Raw genomic sequence first — 22,242 nt, 5'->3', positions numbered from 1 at the left:
TCCAGCTCGACTCTAATAAGCATCGGATTGTTCGCAAAAATGGAGAGAAAAAAATTAGAGAGGGTGAACAGATAGAAATCCATTTGTAAGTCTGGGCTGTGACTATTTGCATGACGATGAAGGCCCCGAGTGTTCTGCAGTGTTCAGATGTGAGTCCCAGACAATAGAGCCTGTGTTTGTTCTTTCCCGGGAAGTTTGAGAAGGACAGAAAAAGGGGAGAGAAGACGAAGAAAAGGGGGAGGTCGTCAACGGAGGGGATTACGCATTGTGAGAACCACACGCATTTGCTTCTACCATTGTGGTGACTGAATTGCTTTCCAGTACCAGGGTATTTAGTTAAGCAGATTGTGTTTCCTTACACCCCGTGATGATCTCTCTTGACGGCGGTTGGTGACAAGTGGCTTGGGGGGACAGCAGCAATCACACAAACAGGTGGGTGTGGTGGTGGACGCTATGCATCCTATAAGAGACTATTTTTTTTGTCAGAAGATAATTGGATGCAATTTTACATATATTATCCAGGGAAGGATGTATAGAGAGATACAAAGATGTTTTCAACATGAAAGGGGACTCAACAGAGCATCAGAAAAGCTGAGTCGTCATTTGTTTACATGAGTCCAGGGGTTCTTTGTATATGTTGGAGCAAGAAATTCGTAAATTTCCTGTATCTTGTGAGATGGCTGCTGGTATTAGCAGTGTTGTGCTCTCTGAAATTATCATGTTTTAAATTGCTAAAGAAATAACATTAAAGGGGGTTTAATTAAGTGTCAAACAAAGTGATGTAGAGGTTTTTTTTTAGCTGACCATTTGAGACCTCTGTTAATAATCTGAAAATGATTATTTCATTGAAATAAACATGCTTTTTTTTCTCCATCTCGCATTAAGTTGTTGGCTTCTGTGTGCTGGCCTATAGTATGCAGCAACAAAACACACGCTTTCAGTGCGTTCCACCTTGGGAAATGTTTTTATTTAGAGATTATTCAAATGTAGCGTTATGAAATATGTTATTGTTTTCGTGGCCTTTCTTTAGGTTGGGACTTTCAGACATGTTTTCAGTATAAAGTAATTTGTATGACCATTATTTTGGTCCACTCATTCAAGGACAATACACAGTGATGCGTAAATATCTCATCTGCAACTGCAAAACGTCCTCAGTGCATGAGGAGAAAACCTTGGTTAAACAATGCAATGTATTTGTAATTCCAAACTGAAATGACAGCCATAAAGACATAGACATCATAAATAAACTCCAAATGTTGTCCATTGCTGAAACCTGAAGGTGCGATTTGTGTCACAAACTTCTTTTCATTACATTTTCATAGATAATTCTCTCTGTCTCTTTTTTTCTTTAATAATAACTTCAGTTGATTATTTTTCGCTCATAAAAAAGTAAGGAAAACAACAGGATTTAGTGCTATCGCTGATAAATTCATGACACTTTGCTTAACAGTAACGATTTCCACTTGAGCACATGATAAAAGCAGACAAATTACTTACTAACAAGTACATGATGGTTTGACATTCCCCTGTTGCTTTATCTCAGTCTCTGGACTCATTTGGGGTCCTGATTTAGGAAACGTAAACTACATGTCAGTGTTATTGTTTTACAGAGCTGAACAGTAAACAAGTCCCATGATAGGCTCCCAAATGACCAATTAAGGACATTTTGTCTTGCAAGGGTGATCTTAAAGAAGTGAGGCTTCACAGATGGATTTCTCTTCAAAATTGCAAATAGTTAAATGAGAGGTCTGATTCTATATTTAGACCCACTGTAATGTTTTCAGCTTTACACATTTATACTTTTCCTTTTCTATTTTCAATGAGCATACATAAGACCAAGTCAGAAGACTTGTGAAAGAAAAACATAATTAATGCTCATATTAAGTTAGCATTACATAGCAGTTGGCGTTGGCAGAGTATAATCATATTGATGTGTCATCCACAATGTCAAGAAGAAGCTGCTTTTTCTTCATTGTTGCGTTTCACCATTTGCGTTGGCACATTACACACATTTTATTAGCATCCTAGAACCATTTCTACAACAGAGCAGCTTTTTATTAGCTAGAACACATCCCCACACAGGAAAATAATGTGACGGTCTCAGTGCATCTAGTGCTTAACATTGTGAGACTGCCGCTCATTGTCATCCTGTCATGTGGTAGAGAAGCGTACTGTATATACAGGCTACAGGAGGTCTGCTGGAAATGGGAGGAAGGCCCAATAGAGGTAATGAATGGCTGTCAACCACAGGGTACTCTGCATGTACTGCATGTCATGTAGAAATGACAATTTCTTTTGAAAGGAGAAAATTGACCATAGCGTTCAATGGTGTTTTTTTTTTACACAGTATATATATACCTTTACTTTCTCTAGATTTTTCTTTCTACTTATACAGCTGTAAGTGATAACTGATGGTATGAAAGGCTCACATGTAGCCTATCAATCACTATACTGGATTTTTTTTTTTAAGTCAGACTTTGGCAGGTTCACTGTTATTATCAAGCACTATCAGGATGGCTGTCACACATGGACGTGTTTTACTTGATCCCAAACACCTTTGATATTTACAGACCCAGAGCCAGGAGTTTTTCTCATACCCACTATTTTCCCAGAATTTCATCACTTATTTCTTGAAAGGTCCATTTAGTTAAATTGGCTCCTAAACATTTGTTGACCTGTGCACTATTCCGGCCACATCAGTAAAGGCTGATACCCCTAGAAAGATTTTTTTAAGCAGACTTCTTGGCATGTTGGCAGCCAAGCAGTTGCTCAGAGTAACATCATTGAGGGCTGTTGTCTAGTTTTGGCTGAAGGCGTTCAGTTTGGGCGCGTGCTTGGCAGCCCTATGAAAGACCATAACAGCTCACGATTCACTGGCCACTAATTGGAATGTCACTCCACAATGCTTGGAGATATGAATACGGTCTGTAAAGACATACATAAGCACAAACGCACACTCTCATCCACATTCTGTATCGAAATTGAATTTCAGAAATGAAAGTCTGCATCAGTAATTGATTTTACCAGCTCATTACAAATGGATCTTGACAGCTAATTTACTTTTACAAGATTAAACATGACCATTATGGGCTGTTAACGCATTAATACTGCAACTACTCTAACTGCTGAAACAACTCCCCACTATGTACTCTATATTTTAAATTTCCCCCGGGACCACCCATGCTAAAAATCATCCACTTGTGTTCCTGTGCACCACTTTGGATTAAAGCGACCACATTGTGGGGCTGTATATGTTATGTGCTGATATTACAGTGTCAAAAAGCTCTATTAAAAATGTTCAGAATTATGGCTGCTATGAGTGCTGATGTATGGTTTGCTGCTTGACTGGAGAGCAGTACAATCGGGTTGAGGGTTTTATGTCTAGACAAATAATTTGTGTGCTTTTCAAAGTAATCGACTTTATAAGACAACAGTCTAAAAAGTGATAGGAAAGCTAAAAGATATCCACAGTTGTGAAATAATGTAAACATATTTTTAATTCAGAAATAAGAATATACAGTAGTACAGTCAGCATAGGTGTGTTCAGGGAAATAGCTAATTTATTAAGTGAAAAGGATAGATTACCTAGTCAAAACAGTCCTCAACACCAATTATTACTGTTGATGGCAAATATGACAAAGCAGGGATATGAGATATTGGTCTCCTTGACAGTGACATGTTTCTGCAGAGTTGACAGTAGATGGTTATTGTTGAGTGCTGGAAAAAGAAGTCACAGTTTACCGATTAAGGAAACTGATGTCTGCTAACTTCAGCAAGGTTGTCATTACAAGATATTGTATTTGTGTGGTCCTAACTAATTTCCTGTCTCATCTGACTTTCAATGTCCTTACACTCTTGACCCTGATCTTGGTGCACATTGTAATCAGTGCATTGATTCTACTCATAGTTTGTCAGAGGCATGTGTGTCTTGTTTTCCATGTCTGGGGAGACATTGATCTAATTAGAAGTCTTCATTAGTCAGCTGCAGAGTGCAGTGTCATGCTTAAGGAATGATGTTCAGGCCCTGCTCCCCCAATGAAACACAATACAAGGCCTTGTCTGAATTTCAGAACAGAGGGCTGTTTTCAGCTGCCCATGCAGGACTGCAGGATGTGAAATAACAAAAAAGGAAAAGAAAAAGGAGTGCTCAGACAAAGGGTTTGGCTTTTTCTTGTACAACACAATTCTGCTCTGGCTCTCTTGCTTGAATTTGTTATACATCTGAGTTGTTGTTGTGCAATGGATTTGACATAACTCTTCAGATAGATAAGAAGGAATCATATCATCATAGAGTGCATATAAAACAGTGTTTCTCAACTTTTTTTTTTTTTTTTTTTTCAAACGTACAGTGTACCCCCACATCCACTTCAAGTACCTATTCACTGGCATATAAAAGTGAATATTGTTGGGTGGTTTGGTCGAGTTTGCATTTGTACTGTACTTCTCAGAGTAGCTGAAGCTGGACACGTCAACTGTTTGTCCATAACTATCTATTTCAACCATTTATCCATTACAATTACTGTAGTCAACTACTTATCCAGTATTTTAGCTAACCATTTCAACTGCTTAAGCCTATACATTAATTCAGTTATCTATTTAAACCATTTAGCCCTTATTTTTATCTAACAATTAACATCTATCAATTACTTTTAGCTAACTATTTCAACTATGTATTTATTTTGTAGTGTTCGATGTTACAGATTGATGTTACGAATCGTGATTTCTGTTTTTTCAAATTAGTTCAGCTATGCTACAATCATTCCACATAACCCCACCATGCAACTGCAAGGTGGGGTTATGTGGAATGATTGTCTTTTCATCTACAGCATGTCAACTCTTCAAGTTAGATTTCCCCTTTCATACAATTAAAATTCACTCGGATATGACACCCTTTTAAAATGTGTGAATGTGCCTTTGTAATTAAAAAAAAGAGACTACTAAGCATACATGTATTTATAGATTTTGTAATTAAACAGCTAATTTTTATACTACATTAAAACATATTTCAATTTCCCTGTTTTACAGTTTGTGTGCACTGCTAGAAATTTCTCACTGCAGCCATTAATTAACTTGTTAACTTTTATTTCAGAGATATGAGCATGCATACAAACCACATAATAACAAGATGGGATACAGCACTGCCGGGATCATGAATTACTGTACTGTCGAATGAAGAATTGGTAGCACTGGACCAGTGACATCTCTATCCTATCCTCTGTCCACTAACCATGTGTGCAGAGGAAATGCAAGGATGGACAGTAAAAATGAGCACGCCGAGTGTTTTGGCCATGGTGACAGTCTTTTCTATGATTCCTGGCGGGGTGCTGAGCGATATGAGAGGTACTCAGGGTCTGGAAACTCAACAATTGGCCCAGGGGCCCACTCATCTGCACCGTCGCCTGAAGAGAGGCTGGATCTGGAAACAGCTGTTTGTCCCCGAGGAAGATCCCACTCCTCGTGTTATTGGCCAGGTATCGCTTCAGACTGAATGTCCTCCATGTCCTTGATACAGTACTTCCCTTTGAAAAAGCATGTTTTCTAGTTACCCGTGAAACAACTGGCTTAAAAAAAATCAAACTTTCATCTACTTTACCCTCTCTTTTTGCAGCTCAGATCTGATTCTGACCGAGGCGAGTTTTCCATCAAGTACATATTATCAGGAGAAGGCGCCGGAGATGTGTTTGAGATAGATGAGTATTCCGGTGAAATCCGGACATTGAAGAAGCTTGACCGTGAGGAAAAGGCCTTCTATGTCCTTCAAGCACAGGCCATCAACAGGAGGTCCAACGAACCAGAAGAGCCCCAGTCAGAGTTCATCATCAAGGTGCAGGACATCAACGACAATGTCCCCCAGTTCCAGAATGAGCCGTATGTGTCCAGCATCCCGGAGATGTGTCCAACCGGTATGTTTGAAAAAGATGAGGGGAGAGGGCACGGTTAGCAATAAGAGTTCAGAATACAGGCACGCAAAATTAAGTTTAAAGGCTCAGTTGCTTGGTTATTTGTTTTCTACTAAGGTTTTGAAATCTCTCTTTTGGATTTTGAGATTTCTGCCTTCACCCCAATACAATGGAATGGAATTTAATTTGTGGTGCTCATAAAATGGGAAAATAAAAATTTCAACAGCAACCTTTTTCCCAAAATCTACCACAGAGCTAGAGATTTCATTGGAACTACTTTGTACTGAAGAATTAGTTCTTATAAAAACTTCAGTGAGGTCTGTGGATGACCAAGAAAATCATTAACACTCATTTTGATGATAAATGTTGCTGTTGAATTTTTTTTAGCCATGCTAGCAGCAGATAATAGTGTCGGTTAGCCCACCACTTTGGTCCAAACTGACACAACAACTACTGGATGAATTGCCATCAAATTTTACACAGGAAATAATGGTCCCCAGTGGATGAATCCTATATTACTTTAGTGAACCTCTTACTTTTCTTCTAGCGCTGTCTTCAGGTCAAAACTGCAATTTGTCCAGTACATTATTTTATGACTAAATACGTAGTGCTAATTAGCAAATGTTAGCAGGTTAGTATGATAAGCTAAGATGGTTAACATGGTAAATATCACCTGCATTGACACATTGTCATTGTGAACATGTTAGCATGTTGACATTAGCTTTTAAAGCACCGCTGTGCCTGGTACAGCCCTACAGCCTCACAGAGCAACTAGCATAAGTTAGTTAGCTGTATACTCTTAGTCTTGCAAATCATGATCGGTTTTGTGCACAAACAAAAGTAATTTATTGTTTCCAAGAATATATTTTCAAATAAAATTTCTTAACTTGAATATTGCATGAAGATAGTGAACAAAAGGTTATATGAATGTCTGTCATCTGTCGCCATTCAGGAAGTTAAAAGTATTGGATTCTGTATCATAGCTTGGATGCCTTTATGGATACATTTCTTAAATAATGTTATTACAACCAATGCCCTTTCATACCACAAACATTACCATTTCAATTTATATGTAATCTGCTTTTGCAGTATAATATTGCTCTTGTAATAAATCATAATGTATTTGACTCTGAAAGAGAAAGTGAGAGGGGAAGGTTGGAGTGCAGATGACTGAGAATAAGAAATGTTGCGGTAAATCCCTGCCTGTGAAAAAGAAAGGCGCTTCCTGGAAGAAAAAAAAAAAAGAATGAACAAGAGAGACAAAAGGACCGAGGGAGAGAAAGATAGAGAGCAAGGTGAGGAGAAGGATACGGCAAGCAGAGAAAACGGTAGTAAGTGTGAAAGATAGAGAGGTGAAACCGAATCAGAGTGCGAAGGAGAGAAAACGAGGGGCAGGTGGATAGTGAGAGGAATGTCGCCACAGGGCTGGAGAGGTTGTCACGCACACCTGCACAGCCTTACTGAGTTGTGAAAGGCCAACGCTGCTCCCCACCCCCACCTCCCCAGTCCTCGGCCCTTTGTCAACATCCCTCCTCTAACTCTACCTCAACCTCACCCCCTCTCTTTTTCCATTTCCACCGCTTCCCCCCTGAGCCAGACAGACAGACCCTGCGGGACTATGGCATAATCACTTTATTTCCCCGTCGACTGGAACTGCTGCCTGAGCTAACTCTGACTGTGTGATCCGTTCCCCCCCACAGGGACCACAGTGGCCCAGGTGACAGCCACAGATGCTGATGATCCCATGTTTGGAAACAATGCCAAGCTCATCTATTCCATCCTGCAGGGGGAGCCCTACTTCTCTGTGGAGCCAAAGACGGGTACAAGTAGCCGTCAGCCACGGAGTCTTTCACTTCATACTATCCTTTATTCGTTATCTGTGGAGAGAAATCTCTTAGCAACCACATTTTTTTTCTTTCCAATTTCAGGTTGTTGAGACAGGAAATTATCTTGTTTTAGGGCATTTTCCCTTTAGTCCCAGTCACTTTTGACAACTCAGACACCATTTATAACTTCAGAGATTGTTTAAATTCCCCTGGCAAGTTTATCTTTTAAAGCAACTATTGACAAATAAAGCAACTTTTTCAGACCAGTGGTTAGAAATGTTAGTGTTTATACCCCTTGACAGAAAATTGGTAAAACAGAGGCCAAATGCATGTAAATTTACACTGCATTTCTCTTGTAATACAGAGGTCAGTTCTAGCACTTCCCACACACATTGTTGACCTTAACTGTGAGAAGTTGGGGGAGGGCATTATTGACGTCGGAAAAATGTTTAAAAGCAAGTTAATGCAATATCTAATAGGGCAATTCTGACTTTTTAGGCTGCCCCCATAGAGGAGTTGCCAGCAGTTGACTTTAGACTACTTCATGTTGCAGTTTCGCCCACGGCTTCTGAAAGAATGTGGCCAACAATATACTACATTTTTCTTATTGTCAACAAATTCCATGGAAAGATTAAACCAACAGCAAAGTGAGTGATCCGACTAAAAAGCATTGTCTGTGTAGCCAAATCCTCTACGGCATAGACCTCCATTGTTGTCTAAAAACTATGAACAACATATCAATGAGCCACATCATTGGACTGGGTGACACATTCTACATTACAATGAACATAGCTACTTTAGTCAAAGAAAATAGTCCCCAACAAATGCACTGTTTACTCCTGTGTGAATAACGTCTGCTGAAAACTACAGTCCCCAGCTGTTACTTAAATGAAATGATATAGCTGTGATCCATTTTAAAAGATTTTTCTTTAGTATATGAAGGGGCTTGGGGCTTAGTGCCACAAACAGGAAAGTACTGAGGGACAGACTAATGGCTTGTTGGTTTTGGTCTTTTCATGGAATTTGTTGACAATATATATATAACACCAGCCTTATTTTTAAAAAATATAGCTTCTTTTTGGCATTTTTACCTGGTCAGCTTGCTAATTTAGTAGTCACAATAACTAGATACTGTATGCTCAGCACAAAGCGAATGTGCTCACAATACAACAGTGATAGCTAGCTGTCTAGATACTGTGATTAGCGAATGGCCGCTGAGAAGCCGATGTAATCGAAACACAAGATTAGACGAATCAGTAATTGAAATAATCACTTCTCATGTAAATATAGCACATGAATTTGCATGTCTATTCAATTCTCTTGATTCAAATTGTTCATCTGTTTACTATTTCATCCACTCTGGCCTGACAGAGGAAGCCTTAAGTCATCTGAAAACCCTCTTAATATTTCTTTGTGTACTGATTAAATCTGCAGACTTGAAGTTTATTGTGGTGCACTTTTACTGCACGGCTCTCTTATAGACTAATTGAGGCAAGTCGTCTGGTTTAAAAAAGCAAAGAAAACCATCCATACATGCTGCTTTAATGAACACAACTCTCTTCTCTGTCTATCTCCTCCACTCGCAGGTATTATTGTAACATCTTGGCCAAACATGGACCGTGAGGCCAAAGAGGAGTACCTGGTGGTGGTACAGGTGAAGGATATGCTGGGCCTCAGTGGCGGTTATTCCTCCTCCACCACAGTCACTGTCAGCCTGACTGATGTCAACGACAATGGACCCACATTCCAGCACCGTGAGTCACTTCTATGACTCACAGTGATGCAAACACCAGGCCACATATGCTCAATGAAATCAATGAAAGACTGCAAAGCATTGCAGGCTGTGAGGACATGTTTGATATTATACCTAAGAGGTATTTATTTGATCACACTTCTCCGGTTCCGGTGGGTGGTTTGTGCTGCCAGCGCTGCATTCGCTGTACGCATCATGTTATTCAGCTGGCAGCCAAAATTAAAAGGAGACAGTCGAAGAATGAGAGAAGAGGGGAGGGAGGAGGGTAAGAGACAGGGAAGGAGGTGGGGATGTTGGGTTCATCTGCGTGTGCACGTGTACATGTGTCGCCCACTGGATGAATTTAATCATTCACACATGAGAGGACATTTGTCATGACCTTTGGAAACAAACCTAGCCTTCTCGGTGATAAACCTCACTAAATGAATGCCCTGGGAAGAAATCAATTCTGTAGAAATGAGACGGCAAGGATGATACTTTTAACTATTAATGTCACATTCACATTCATTGCTAGTGCTACTGTATCCCATGGATTCTATGTTCAGTGAAAATGCCTTATAAATATTGTACGGCCTGCACTTCACTTTGAACTGTGCCCTCTGTTTTGTCACATAATTGCAAATTATTATCAGCAAAGATTTTTTTTTCAGGAGCAGCTGGTTGCCTGTTGAGTTCCTCCTAGTTGTGGCAGCCATCCAAATAGAGTCGCTCAAAGACACAATCACATTTTCTCATCTTCTTATTAGAGTTAGGCTGGGATTATGTGGAGTTGCCACAACTTATCTGTGACTCACACAAATTGACCTTCCACCACAATGTTCTCCCTTCTTATCACTTTACACACTCTCTTGACTAGCTATTAACAACTTACTGTCAAGTTCTGTGGGCGATGTTTCAGTGAGGAAAACTTTTTTTTATTTGTTGTTTTTTCTCCAAACATGAGTTATCATTACTTGCTGCGAAAAAGTACAGATTTTGTGGTCCTTTTGATATCCTATTCCACTGTTCAACCTCTTAAGCTAATGGTGCCAACATGGAGGTGTGTAAAACATTCGTGTTCTTTTCAGATTTGTACACCTTCGCTGTCCCTGAGAATGCAGCCGTGGGCACCACAGTAGGCAGGATTATGGCAGAAGACAGCGACATTGGCATCAATGCTAGAATGACTTACAGTCTGGAGGACCTGGAGGAAAGCTCCACTTTTATCATTCAAACAGATCCAGTAACGCAGGAGGGAGTGATTCTACTGGCCAAGGTGATTTCTACAGTGCATTGTACATCACATTAGATTAAAGATTCAAAGCTTTACTGTCATATGCACTGAGAACGAAGTTTCACTGTGCAATAAAATTGTGAGTTTGTTGTCTAAATTTATTGCCATCCATAGAGAATAGAGGTTCTTTTAAATTAGATTTTAAAAAGTTAGAAAACCAATTTTAGAAAGAAATAAAATAAGTAAATTTAAAGTATAAACATGACAAAACCATACAATAAGAGTCCAAAGAGATTCCCAATGTTGTCTCCTAGAAATTACTTTCAAATACGACTGAATTGTTCTCCCACTTACATCACATTGACAAATGTAAACACTGCCTGGATTATGTTCACAGGCAACTTTTTATTTTTTTTAATTTTGAAGGACTCAAGCTCTACATTTGCTTTCAGTGCCAAAACAAACATAAAAAGTTTAATGATGTTGTAGTAGTATTAGCAGATATTGTACTGCAAGATCAGATATTTTGGTGGATATTTACTTGTGTACTTACTAAATAATTTAACAACATTTTCTCATTATGTTTGAGAGAAAACGTAATTCAGGCAGTGTATGTTTCAAGCACTCATTGATACAGGCGGCTAGTTTCTGTGTTTACTTTCAATAATAATAATCTGAGCCTGTCAGTGGCAAAAACAAGCACTTTTAGCGGATGTACGCAATAGCCCCAAAGGATTACACTGCAGCCTGTTTCACGGCTGCCGACTGAAGCGCTCTTGCTCAATACTGGACCAATTTCAAAAATTTTTGTCCCCATTTGTCACTTAAATCCAAAATGATGGGAAAATAGGTTGAAAATACAGAAGTTTCCCTTTAACTTTCAGTTATAATCTTTTTTTTTTCTGCTTCATACTTTATTTTTTCCCCGATACAATATCCTTCTTCTTTAGCACAGGAGATTTCAATTTAGATGGTGTGATAATAAAATTTAAAAAACAACAACAAACAAACCTGACTTTATTGAGTGCAGCTGGTTTGCATGCTGTTTTCTTATTGCTAGCATCATCATGGTAATTGAAAACACAGCATTTTTTAAATCTATACTCACAGCTGGTAGCTTATTGACATAGACAAAACAATTTTAACATCCAGTCTGAGTCGTGTCCACCTCTCAGCGGAATAATCATTGTCTTAAGTTGGCAAAGCATATTTGAAAAACTGTTACTCTTACTGGTTGCGTAATGATGATGAATAAGTTGTTTTCCGTTTATAACTGCCGTGGTATTAAAATGAATGATGAATTTCTTCCCTTTACAGCCTTTGGACTATGAAAATAAGAGGCGTTTTGTGATGGCTGCAGAGGCAGTCAATGAACATGTGGACACTCATTTCCTGCCTCTGGAGGAGTTCAGGGACAGGACAACGTTGAAGATTGTTGTGGAGGACGTGGACGAGCCACCTGTCTTCCTCACTCCGGTCTATGAATGGAAAGTTCCTGAAAATGCAGCTGTGGGAACTACAGTTGGCAGTGTTAGTGCCAGAGACACTGACACAGTCAACAATCCCATCAGGTAAAGTGAACCTTCTAAACACTCACCGGGAAGAATGGCATCTGCCACCCAGCTGCCAGTATGATAATGACGAGGTAGATACCCAAGCTGGTGGGGGCGGAACATCCCTAGACAGCCTGCCCTAGACAGCTTCCTCCACAGGGTGAAAAATCATTCCATTTCAAATAGTGTTACTGGCTCGGTGCATCCATTTTTACCCTTGATCTCTGGATACCCTGTACATGGTCATATTTATCTCATATTACTCTAGTAGGAAATGAGCCCTGCTGAATAAATCATGACGATTTTTTTTTTTTTTTTTTTATACCTCACAGGCTTTTCTATCTATTGCCGTGGTATTATCACAAAGCGACGTGGCTAGGACGTGGGAATGTAATAAAGCACCATACAAGGTGGCATATGGAATTGAGATTTGATGTCATTTGCAAGTGGGGCACGTTGCAGAGGAGACAGCAGCACTACTGGTGCCTGTAGTCCATCTCAGCACAGCTTAAGAGTGGCAGGTGCTGCATATCATCCCCAGTCTAGCGTCTATTACTGTCCCTTTGGTGACAGTGTCTCATTGATTAATAAATTCAGGCTGACATTTTGGGGGTTTCCACAGTTCTAGTAAATATGATTAAGTTTGCTTTGTGCAGATTGGCTTTGTTTTCCATGTTATTATCCACAAAGTGGCTTGCAGAAATGATTCATTAGTTGGTGTGTTTTCCTTCTCGGTAACCCTAATTCACCATAGTGTTTTAATAAGTGTTAAAGGTATAGTGGTGTGAAAGACCTATGCAATACGGCAAATATTACAACAATTATGCTTGCTTGGTCTCTTGCTGATGAATTTTTTTAAGTTAATTATTTGCAGGCTTTTTCATATTTTGTTTTTTACATGAAATAAAATCACAGTCCCACACTTGTCACTCAGTATCAGAAAACAAGACACAGCTTTGTGTCGCTGGAGCTGCACCACCTGTAAAACTGTGTGGACAAGACTATTTTTCAACTGAACAAAGTTTCTCTGTTTCTACAACTTTCTCTGACTCACTCTGTTTTTAAATGATATTCCCTCACTTTTGAAAAATAGAAAAAGTCCATGGTCAGATAAAAAAAAAAACAAAAAAGAAAAACCTGAAACTACATAAAATATGTCTATGCCTTGTGCGTTAGGTGCTTTGTTTTCACAGTGTTGTTGTCACTGAGTCACACTAGCTTGTGTGTGTGCTCTCTTTGTTGGATATCTGTCAACAGATTTAAAAATTGAGCAATTTGTCTAATTAATCTCCCTGTTGCATTGCAATGTTTTGTTTGCCCAAAAAAACAACCTTGCCTGCTAAATATGTGTCTCTGTGATTTTTCTTCCAGATATTCAATTGACAAAAGGAGTGATACCACAAAAGCTTTCAAAATAGACCCAAACAATGGAACTATAACTGTTGCTAAAGCTTTGGACCGAGAGACTGCAAACTGGCACAATGTGACTGTTGCAGCCAAGGAAACAAGTAAGGAACATCTTGTTCATGTGACCAATTTATGGCTTACTCAGTTGAGAAATCTGTCCAGAATATTCACAGCAGTACACTGATGACAAATATTCAATAGAGAGATTTGCTTTTATACTGTTTTTTTGATGTTCAGTCTGTTTTCTTGTTTTTGGAGAAAGCAGTAAAACATCAATTCCCATTTTTTTGGTGCCACATTCGTGATCCAAGAAGAACAAACATTTATCAGTCTTAAGTATTATTTTGACAGAGCTTTTACAAAGCATTTATGATACATGCACCCGGTGGACTCCAGCAAATGTCTATCTTCACTACTGCAGAGCAGAACCATTTATCCTCCTCTGTGGTGGTGTTCATCAAAGTGCTGGACATAAACGACAATGTGCCAAGGCTTGCAAGAGATTACCAGCCATATATCTGTGAGGGGACACAAGCGGGAGAAGTATGTATATAATGATACACTGATGTTCATGATTTACTATACAGTAGTGTGGCAATGAACAAATGTGGACAGTAAAAGTTCTCATATTGTGTCATATTGTATTATATCACCACCTTTCTATTAGTCTTTATATGCATCTTTTTTAAAAAATGAAAGGACTCAGAAGGAACCATTTGACTATTGTGTAGCACAACATTCATTGTCAGCTGCTAAATGAGATTCTGAGTACCATATTTCTGAGAAGGCTGTATATGATTTCGTAGACTTCTTGGGAAATCTGTTGTCTGTGTGCGGCTGCTTGTGCTGCTCATATTTATTCAGTAATGTGTCTTTGTGTCTCTCAGCTTATTCAGCTGCTCAGTGCTGTGGATCCAGACGACCCTGTGGAGGGACATCACTTCTACTTCTCTATGGTCCCTGAGAAACATATCAATCCAAATTTCACCATAAGAGATAATCAAGGTTACATTCAATAGATAATAAGACACAAATAATCCATCTGTCCTAAATACTCACCCATCTGTCTTGTCCTATCCATGATTTGTACACCATATATCAGACCAAACATGCTTTATACTGTTTGTATTTAAAGTTGTAATGTCTTTTGTGTTTAGAGGAATTATCTGCTTGAAAAAAGAACTCAGATGCCTCATATGTATGATATTGTAGAAGAGAGTGAACCAAAACAGTGAAGATGTGGTCTGTAAAGCCAAAACAATGAGCTGAAAGGCTCTAAAGTGCTCCATAGAGCTAAGGATAACTGCAGTCAATTGATAATTCTATGTGGGCCCGTCACAATGAGCGACTCCTTTCACTTTAGACTGAGTCATTTGATCCATTGTTGATATAAAACTATTGATTGGAGAAGCTTCAAGCGAAACAGCAGAAAAAAATGGTTAATCTCAGAGCTGCTAGATAGACAGCGAGTGATGGAACAACTGTTAGAAAGTTTTTTGACACAGACTTCCTGACATTGGAGTAGAATAGAAGTTCTGTTATGTTATTCTAAGAAGTGGGCAGTAAATACTCCCTTGAATGACTCGATATGGTTGTGTTGGGACTCAGTTAGGAGCAGGTTTGGTTATTAGAGAGAGGAAGGAGGAGGAACACGACGGCGGACATGAACCATGTGGGGTGACATCATGCGAAACTTCCGGTCAATGGGGCTGACATGCAAGATTTGAACAGAGGCTGTGATTAATTAGCGACCAGCCAGTCAACACATGCCTCAGATTACCACAAAGGTGTCGGACAAAGCGGAGCGTCTCTGTTGCTTAGCAACGCGTGTCTGACTACTGAATAGCGTGTGTGAGCGTCGAAGCGTGTGTGTGTGTGTGCATGCCAGTGGGGTTTGTAGACAGGAAAGAGTAAAAACACCAAAGAACAAAAGATCTCAGCGACTGTGAGGAGAAAGTGGCGCTCGCTTTTATTTCCACAGAGACGTGGCGTTTGAATGTCCTTATTCATCAGCCGTGGTCTGATTTCACAAATAAAATGCAACCCACAGTCTCATACTACAATGGCAGGTTAACACAAAGCTGTCCAAGCAGCAAACACAAATCAGTTTAGTGCGATAAACACAACCAAACACAAACCCGGTCCGTTAATTTCACAATAACAACAGCAATAAAGCTGAAAATAACATACTTTAGTAACCTCTCTCTGCCCAGACTTAAACCTTGTGTCCTCCTCATGTGAATAGGGTGTGTTTCAGTCCGTCTTTCAGGTCCAGTTCGGCTCCTCAGGCTCGGATGCTGATGGCGGCCGTCCTCTTGCTCTGTCAGCGGGTTTCACTGCAGCCAATCCTCAGTGGAGTTGCGGAGGAAATCGCAGAGTTGACTCACTTAAAGACGAGTAGGGCACAGAGGTTAGAGTAAGTGGGCGAGGAACCTCTTCTCCTCCAGCGAGGTTGAGATCGTTTGGCCTAGGCACGGTTATGTACGCACGGGAGTTACTTCCTTATGTTAGCCGTGCAAACAGCTGGAAGTGCAGTTTTGTAGACCGTCTCAGGTGTTTCAGGTGCTGTCTCAGGTGCTGCCACTGGTCCCGTCCAGTGGGAGCCATGAGTTTGACTCTTCACACCTTGAGCAAAGCCTGATGGGAGCTGAAGTCCATTTTAGATTCCTTTTGTTCAACTTGGCGTCATTTCTTTGTTCTAAGGCTTTATGACTGCGTGCAGGCCTGTCTTTGGCTCATGCATGTGGTGTATGAGGCCCAGCAGTTGCATTGAGACCCTCAGCATTAACGGGATTTGTATTATTATACATCTTGCACCAAGAAATTTCATCTCACAAATTACTGACATTTTCTGTCAGAGGCTTTGAGCTGTAGGGCAAAATATGCATGAAGCCTTTCTTAAAGTCCTGCATGGTAGCTGGAATAATGATGGTAAGCTGCGCCTACACTACAACCTGTATAACTGCATAAAAAAAGGGCACAATAGGAAAGGATATTTTTATGATTCCAAGAACTTGAACTTTAATGAATAAGAGTATCTGTAAGAATTTTGCAGCAACCTCCAGTAGCTTGTGGTGGTAGGTTAAGCAAATTGAAAGAGTATTTGTCTTGTAGCCAGTGGGCAGCCGACTTATTTCAAACTGTATAATGAAACATTGGCAGTTAAAATCGAACAGTGTGCAGCAGAGGGATGTTTGAATGTGTCGACTAAGGTACAGTGTTCAGGGTGGTTAGCCATGCAAGCACAGCAGTCCAGTCAGCAACCAGGAAAGGAATAATGAATCAAGAAGGAACTCATTTAATAAAACACATTTATATATGCCATAAGGCATATTTGATTCAAAAAAAGTTACTGTTTGGTTCCTTACTAAAGTCTTACAGGTGCAAACACTGAAACATGTTTTCCAAATGCACTTCTGTACACACTGAAAATTTGATTTGAGCCTTTTAGAGAGTTTGGATTGTATTTTAAATCACATTACGTGTGACAATCCAGTTGTTCAGCTTATTTAGATTCCCCCAAAATATCAGCACTCACACTCTCATGTTTTTTTTAAGAATACTGAAAAATGCACTTCTTCCTCTTGACATCCTTCTCAGACAACACAGCCGGCATCATGGCACGCAGGAGCACTTTTACCCGCAAGGATCGGACCCAGTACCTCCTGCCTGTGGTGGTGACAGACAGCGGCTCACCAGCCCTCTCCAGCACCAACACTTTGACCATCAGCGTATGCAGCTGTCATCCTGCAGGCCATTGTCCCACAGGGGGGGTGGAGGCCCTCGCTCTGTCTATGAGGGTCAGTCTGCAAACCTTGTTAGGGCTACTGGTCTGCCTGGTCACACTGACAGGTGAGCAAGCATAGACTTCCCATGTATTCCCGTCCCATCTTAGTCCAGAATATCATGTGACGATATAACAATAAAGAAATCCACTGGCTTTTTTTGGATTTTGGTCTCTTGGAGATCTTACTCATGTGGCATCAATATCATCTCTGTCTTAAAAATGAGAACATGAAAACTTATAGCTGCTAAAGCTGGAAGATTAGTCCATTTAAATTCAAGATGACAGGCTTGTTAGAGTTGACTTAAAATCAATCAATAATAATGTTCTTTCGGGGAGAAGATCTCTTTTTATGTAATTTTGAGTACGCCAGACTTCCATCATACAGACCCTCAAGACCTCTGTGAGGTATGGAGCAATTCAAATGTAAAAGACAGAGACAAAGAAGAATGTTGATGTACTTCAAGCCCATAAAATTAAGCATCTTCAGATTTTTAAACAGCAAACAAAAAGAATATCTCAGGATTACCAGAGGTCTTGTTCTGCTAATATTTTGGCAAGAGTTTCTTCAGAGCTCAGTGAGATTGACAAGACAGATGTCTGGCTAAACAAGGTTGTTGCAAATGCTTGTTTTGTGTTTGCAAGTAGAGTGGAGTGAAATAGAGAACTGATTGTTTTTGCACAAAAGGATTTCACAAATGATGTAGACTTGAGAGCAAAAAAAAACAATGCCAACTTTGAATAGTGCAAGATATCTATGATTATACTATGACTAGTAGTTATTTAGCTAAATATCCAAAGGATCAAACTCTCAAAAAGTCAGTATAATCATTTAAGGAATATTGGTCTCACTGATATTTTGTTGTAAAAAAGTGACTCTTTTTCAGCAGATCTGTTGAGCTAGAGTTCCACCTCACATCATTTTGGCAAGTATATATGTGTATAAGTATATAAACGTGTGAAACTGCAGGATTTTCCATTAACAAATTTTCCCTTTCATTTGAATCTCCCTTTTTTTTTTTTAAACTCACCAGTGTGCCTTTAACACACACTTTTAAAATGCTGAAAGCTTGCAGAGCAGTTATGTCAGGTAATGAGTGTATTGGTTGCAATACATCAGTAGCAATGCCATCCTGGGACATTGATGGGTTTGCATAGTGAAGAGCTTTATTATGACCTCGGCTGCTTTGTGTCCTCCCTGTGCCCATCACATGAAAGATTAATGACAATACCTGCTATGCTAACATTCTGTCGGATGAGCACAATACGCGGCAAATAGACAGCAGAAACACTTTTGCATCACATTTTCGCATTCTTCCACTTGGAGCAAATAAAAGAATTCCTCTTTTATGTGTGAGCTGAAATTAAAAAAAGATAATTTAATGCCTAATTTTCCCTCCTTTTGATTTTTTCATCTACAACAAGCTGCAGAAAAACAAATACGGCTGGTATTATTTTCAGTGCACTTGTACATTCTAAGTGCATGCTCCATCAGGCACCCTAGATGCTTTTTTGCTCACTAAGCTCATGCCCTGGTGTTTAACTGCAATGATCTCCTACTGGGTTGTGTCTGCAGTGCTGTCAATTCTAATGCTGATGGTGAGGAGACACAGGCGGAAACAGCAGGAGGGGCTGGAGGTGGAGGTGAAGGAGCTGGAGCTGCCTGAGACGGTGTCGCAAAAGGTGCTGTATTACGGAGAACCGAGATGTGGAGGAGAGGACCTGGATTTCTGTCAGCCTGTCGTCCCGCTGCGCCCCCACCCGAGGAGGAGGGAGAGGAGGCTCCGAAGGGAGGACATCAGGGCCAGCATACGAATGTCCCTCCTCAGAGAAGAGTCCCGACTCATCGGTCCGGAGGATGAGGTCTTCAAGCAGTTTATTATGGACAGGCTGGCAGAGGCAGATCAGGATCCTTACGTGCCCCCATTTGACTGCCTGAGGACCTATGCGTACGAGGGGTCAGGGTCTCCCACAGGGTCCCTGAGCTCATTAGAGTCATCTACCTTTGAGCTTGAACCTGATCAACCAGTTTGCAGTCCCAGACCTTGCTTGGTCAGACTTACACCATGGTATGGCGGACAAGATGAGGACACCTTCTGAGGGGCTCTTATAATTTTACATGGCTGTTCTTCTAAAGTAGTCAATAATGACAAAGTTTGTGTCAAGAGCTGCACTTAAAGATAAAATCAACCCTTATATAACTTAACATAAAAAAGCTATTGTTGGCATGCCTTGCATATCTGGACCCATTTTTTTCTGCTGTATTTTTTATTCTATAACATGTTATGACACTTCAGCTACAATGGAGTGTAAGCATTCAAAGCTATATGTTATTAATATCAGTTTCACCCTTAAACCACCATTTAGCAACAATCAAACATCATCCATTGTTGTCATCCATTGTTCTTATTATCACCAGAAAAAGACTTTACCAGACTTGAATCATAGAGGTAGCAGAACACTGTCATTTGTTTTTGAAACAGTCATATGGGTTGATTTGGAAGGCACTGGCAAAAAATGTTCTTTGGGTATAAGGGACTTGTTGCATGGAAAAGCAGCATCAATAAACCATTGTCTAATCTAGCCACAAGACAGGTTACATTATGCAAAACCTCACTTTTTCTTCACTGGATGAACTCTTACTCTGTTTTATTCACAGTAGGCTACCATGTTTCTATCATGCCCGCCCACCCACACTGGGAATAAGTCACCAGTGAGTGAACAGGTTAGTCCACGCCCCGGTTGCTGGAGTCACAAGTGAAAGTCAGTTTGGCAGATGGTTAAAAGAAATGGAGGTGCAGCAGAAAAGGCGACTTAAGGGAAAATGGATACACCAAAAATATGTTAAAATGCACTGACATAACACTCATTGATATGCTGAAAAATGTAAGAGTAAGCTATGTATTCATGCTATAATTACTGCCATTATTAGTGTGAAAATATTACACCGGCTGTATAATACATGCAGTATTACTGACCTGTGAATTTTTAATATGAGATACTATCTGCAATAGAATATCATTCCGTCTTAATCAGCATTTTGGCTCATAATGGCTTGAATATGTATTTGAATTGTCCTGTATGAATTCATATAATGTGTACTCCCAATATATATGTGTAAGGCCACATGTTTTTGTTTCCTGATTAGCTTTATTCCCACAGATATGAAGAATATCCATTAAATATCAAGTGTTTAACATGCATTATGCTGTATGATATGACTCTCTGCTTTCTGTTGATTCACCAGAGAGCACATCACACTAGTCTTGTCAACCAATCAGCAGCGGATAGAGCACGTGGGTGACTGGCAGCAAAGTAAGGTTGAGAGGAGAAAAAGTTTAGCCAAGGCTTTATTTGAAATGTCTAAAAGGAAATGAAACTCTTGAGAAACACAACAGCTTGGAGTGCTGTGGGGAAAAAAAAGTGCATAATAAATAACGCCTCTCTTCTTTCTTCATGGTCATTTATAACATTATTGGCAAACACTACATGCTCGCAGTTAGTTGTGTGGGCGGCTGCTCGCGGGGTGACTTGAGGTAATTGCATGGTGATGAGGTCCAGCCCCCTCACCTTCTCATACACTAATTGGGCAGTTTGCTGTCTGCGAAGGTCAGCATTTGCATCAGAGAGAATATAGTTCTCACAGAAGAAATAACTGAGGAATTTCATACACAGACCATTTAGAAAGAAACACTGGGAATAAAAGACAATATGAGGGAAACAACTAATTGCTCGAATCTATTCAGCTTTTCCTTTCCCACTGTGGTTACTTGTATGAATAGGTGCACCACTCAGCAGGACAATTTCCAGACATCACCGCAACTCAAAGTGAGCTTCAAATAGCTCCCACTGTTGGAAACAATCTAGTCGACCAGTGCTTTTTAGAGTAAATCATCGTCTCACAATGGTTTCTAAAGACACAGGTGTTCACAAAAAAAGAGGCCTTTTTAAAGTCCTTTCAAACCAATCTCCACAGTCCAACATGTAGTAGGTTTTGGATTTGCCCCCGAAGGCTCTGTTATAATTCCCTTTCAATAGTACCTTAATGTCAAAAGTCATTCAGCTCCTGGTGTCATTTAACCTTCTGAATTTCTGTCATTACCCATGGTGAATATCACGGGTAATTTAACCTAACAGCCCTTTTCTTTGTGTAATTATACCCATTACAGCAATGTGAAGGATTTCACTCCGTCAACTGTCTCTGTCCCCCTGCTCTCCCGCACAGGTTATAGATTCGATTCTTCCTTTCAAACCCGGTGCCAAACTCATCACAAAGCCCCACAATGCTCACTAGAGGGTTTTTGAGAGGGGCTCTCATTTGGCAGATGCTAGGCTGATTGAAAAGATGCCTGAAAGGATTTTGAGACCCAGTTTTTCAAAAAAAAAAAAAAAATCATTAGTAACATGTATGCCTTAAAGGTTTGGCTGAGGAGAGATCAAATCATTCATATGCAGACTGGTAATATGAACATAATTATAGAGTATGAAGATTAAGATTTGGATGTGATTCTGAGTATCACAATAGTGTATGTGCATAATAGCTGTCATCCAACAAAGCTCCTCGAGAGATAGTGAATAAACACTGTTACATGAGTGGTGTTTAAAAAAAATGAAGTAGCACAAATACTGTCAATATTGCGAGCAGTTTCAATTAATATGACACTGAGAGTGAACATTGTGTGCAGCTGCTCTGGGTTTCAGTGACATTTCGCAGGTGAACCACACCTTTAAAGTGCTGCTGTTGATTGAAAACTTTAGTATTTTGTTAATGTTGAAGAGAGTTTGTCTAAATCCCATCCAGACCTT

General features: G+C 39.9%; 1 protein-coding gene across 2 annotated transcripts; it reads left to right on the top strand.

The window, feature by feature from the left end:
* The first annotated feature begins 311 nt into the window (after positions 1–311).
* cdh19 (cadherin 19, type 2) lies at positions 312–20,758 on the top strand. 2 transcript variants are annotated; one of them, XR_006093277.1, is made up of 13 exons: positions 312–432; positions 5,090–5,471; positions 5,609–5,903; positions 7,601–7,720; positions 9,313–9,480; positions 10,547–10,734; positions 12,010–12,263; positions 13,617–13,753; positions 14,074–14,195; positions 14,540–14,657; positions 17,253–17,504; positions 19,013–20,161; positions 20,684–20,758. XR_006093277.1 is itself a non-coding variant. In XM_042400212.1 (12 exons), the coding sequence occupies exons 2-12, from the start codon at positions 5,229–5,231 to the stop codon at positions 19,534–19,536; spliced, it is 2,421 nt and encodes an 806-aa protein (XP_042256146.1). In that variant the 5' UTR covers positions 312–432; positions 5,090–5,228; the 3' UTR covers positions 19,537–20,645. The 2 variants fall into 2 exon arrangements, 1 of the variants encoding a protein (XP_042256146.1); XM_042400212.1 differs by lacking the exon at positions 20,684–20,758 and having other exon boundaries at positions 19,013–20,645.
* Positions 20,759–22,242: the final 1,484 nt, after the last annotated feature.

Source organism: Thunnus maccoyii, chromosome 21 (genome assembly GCF_910596095.1).
Source record: "Thunnus maccoyii chromosome 21, fThuMac1.1, whole genome shotgun sequence".
NCBI classification, from domain to species: Eukaryota; Metazoa; Chordata; class Actinopteri; order Scombriformes; family Scombridae; genus Thunnus; species Thunnus maccoyii.
This window is presented reverse-complemented; position numbering and strand designations above follow the sequence as displayed.

What these genes read in the sequence shown, in the direction of transcription:
- cdh19 (XM_042400212.1), top strand. Translation starts at nt 5,229, where the DNA reads ATGTGTGCAGAGGAAATGCAAGGATGGACAGTAAAAATGAGCACGCCG. An exon ending in CTCTGTGGAGCCAAAGACGG is followed by an intron (nt 7,721 to 9,312) that starts GTACAAGTAGCC and finishes CTCCACTCGCAG; the next exon opens with GTATTATTGTAACATCTTGG. An exon ending in CTGCCTGGTCACACTGACAG is followed by an intron (nt 17,505 to 19,012) that starts GTGAGCAAGCAT and finishes TTGTGTCTGCAG; the next exon opens with TGCTGTCAATTCTAATGCTG.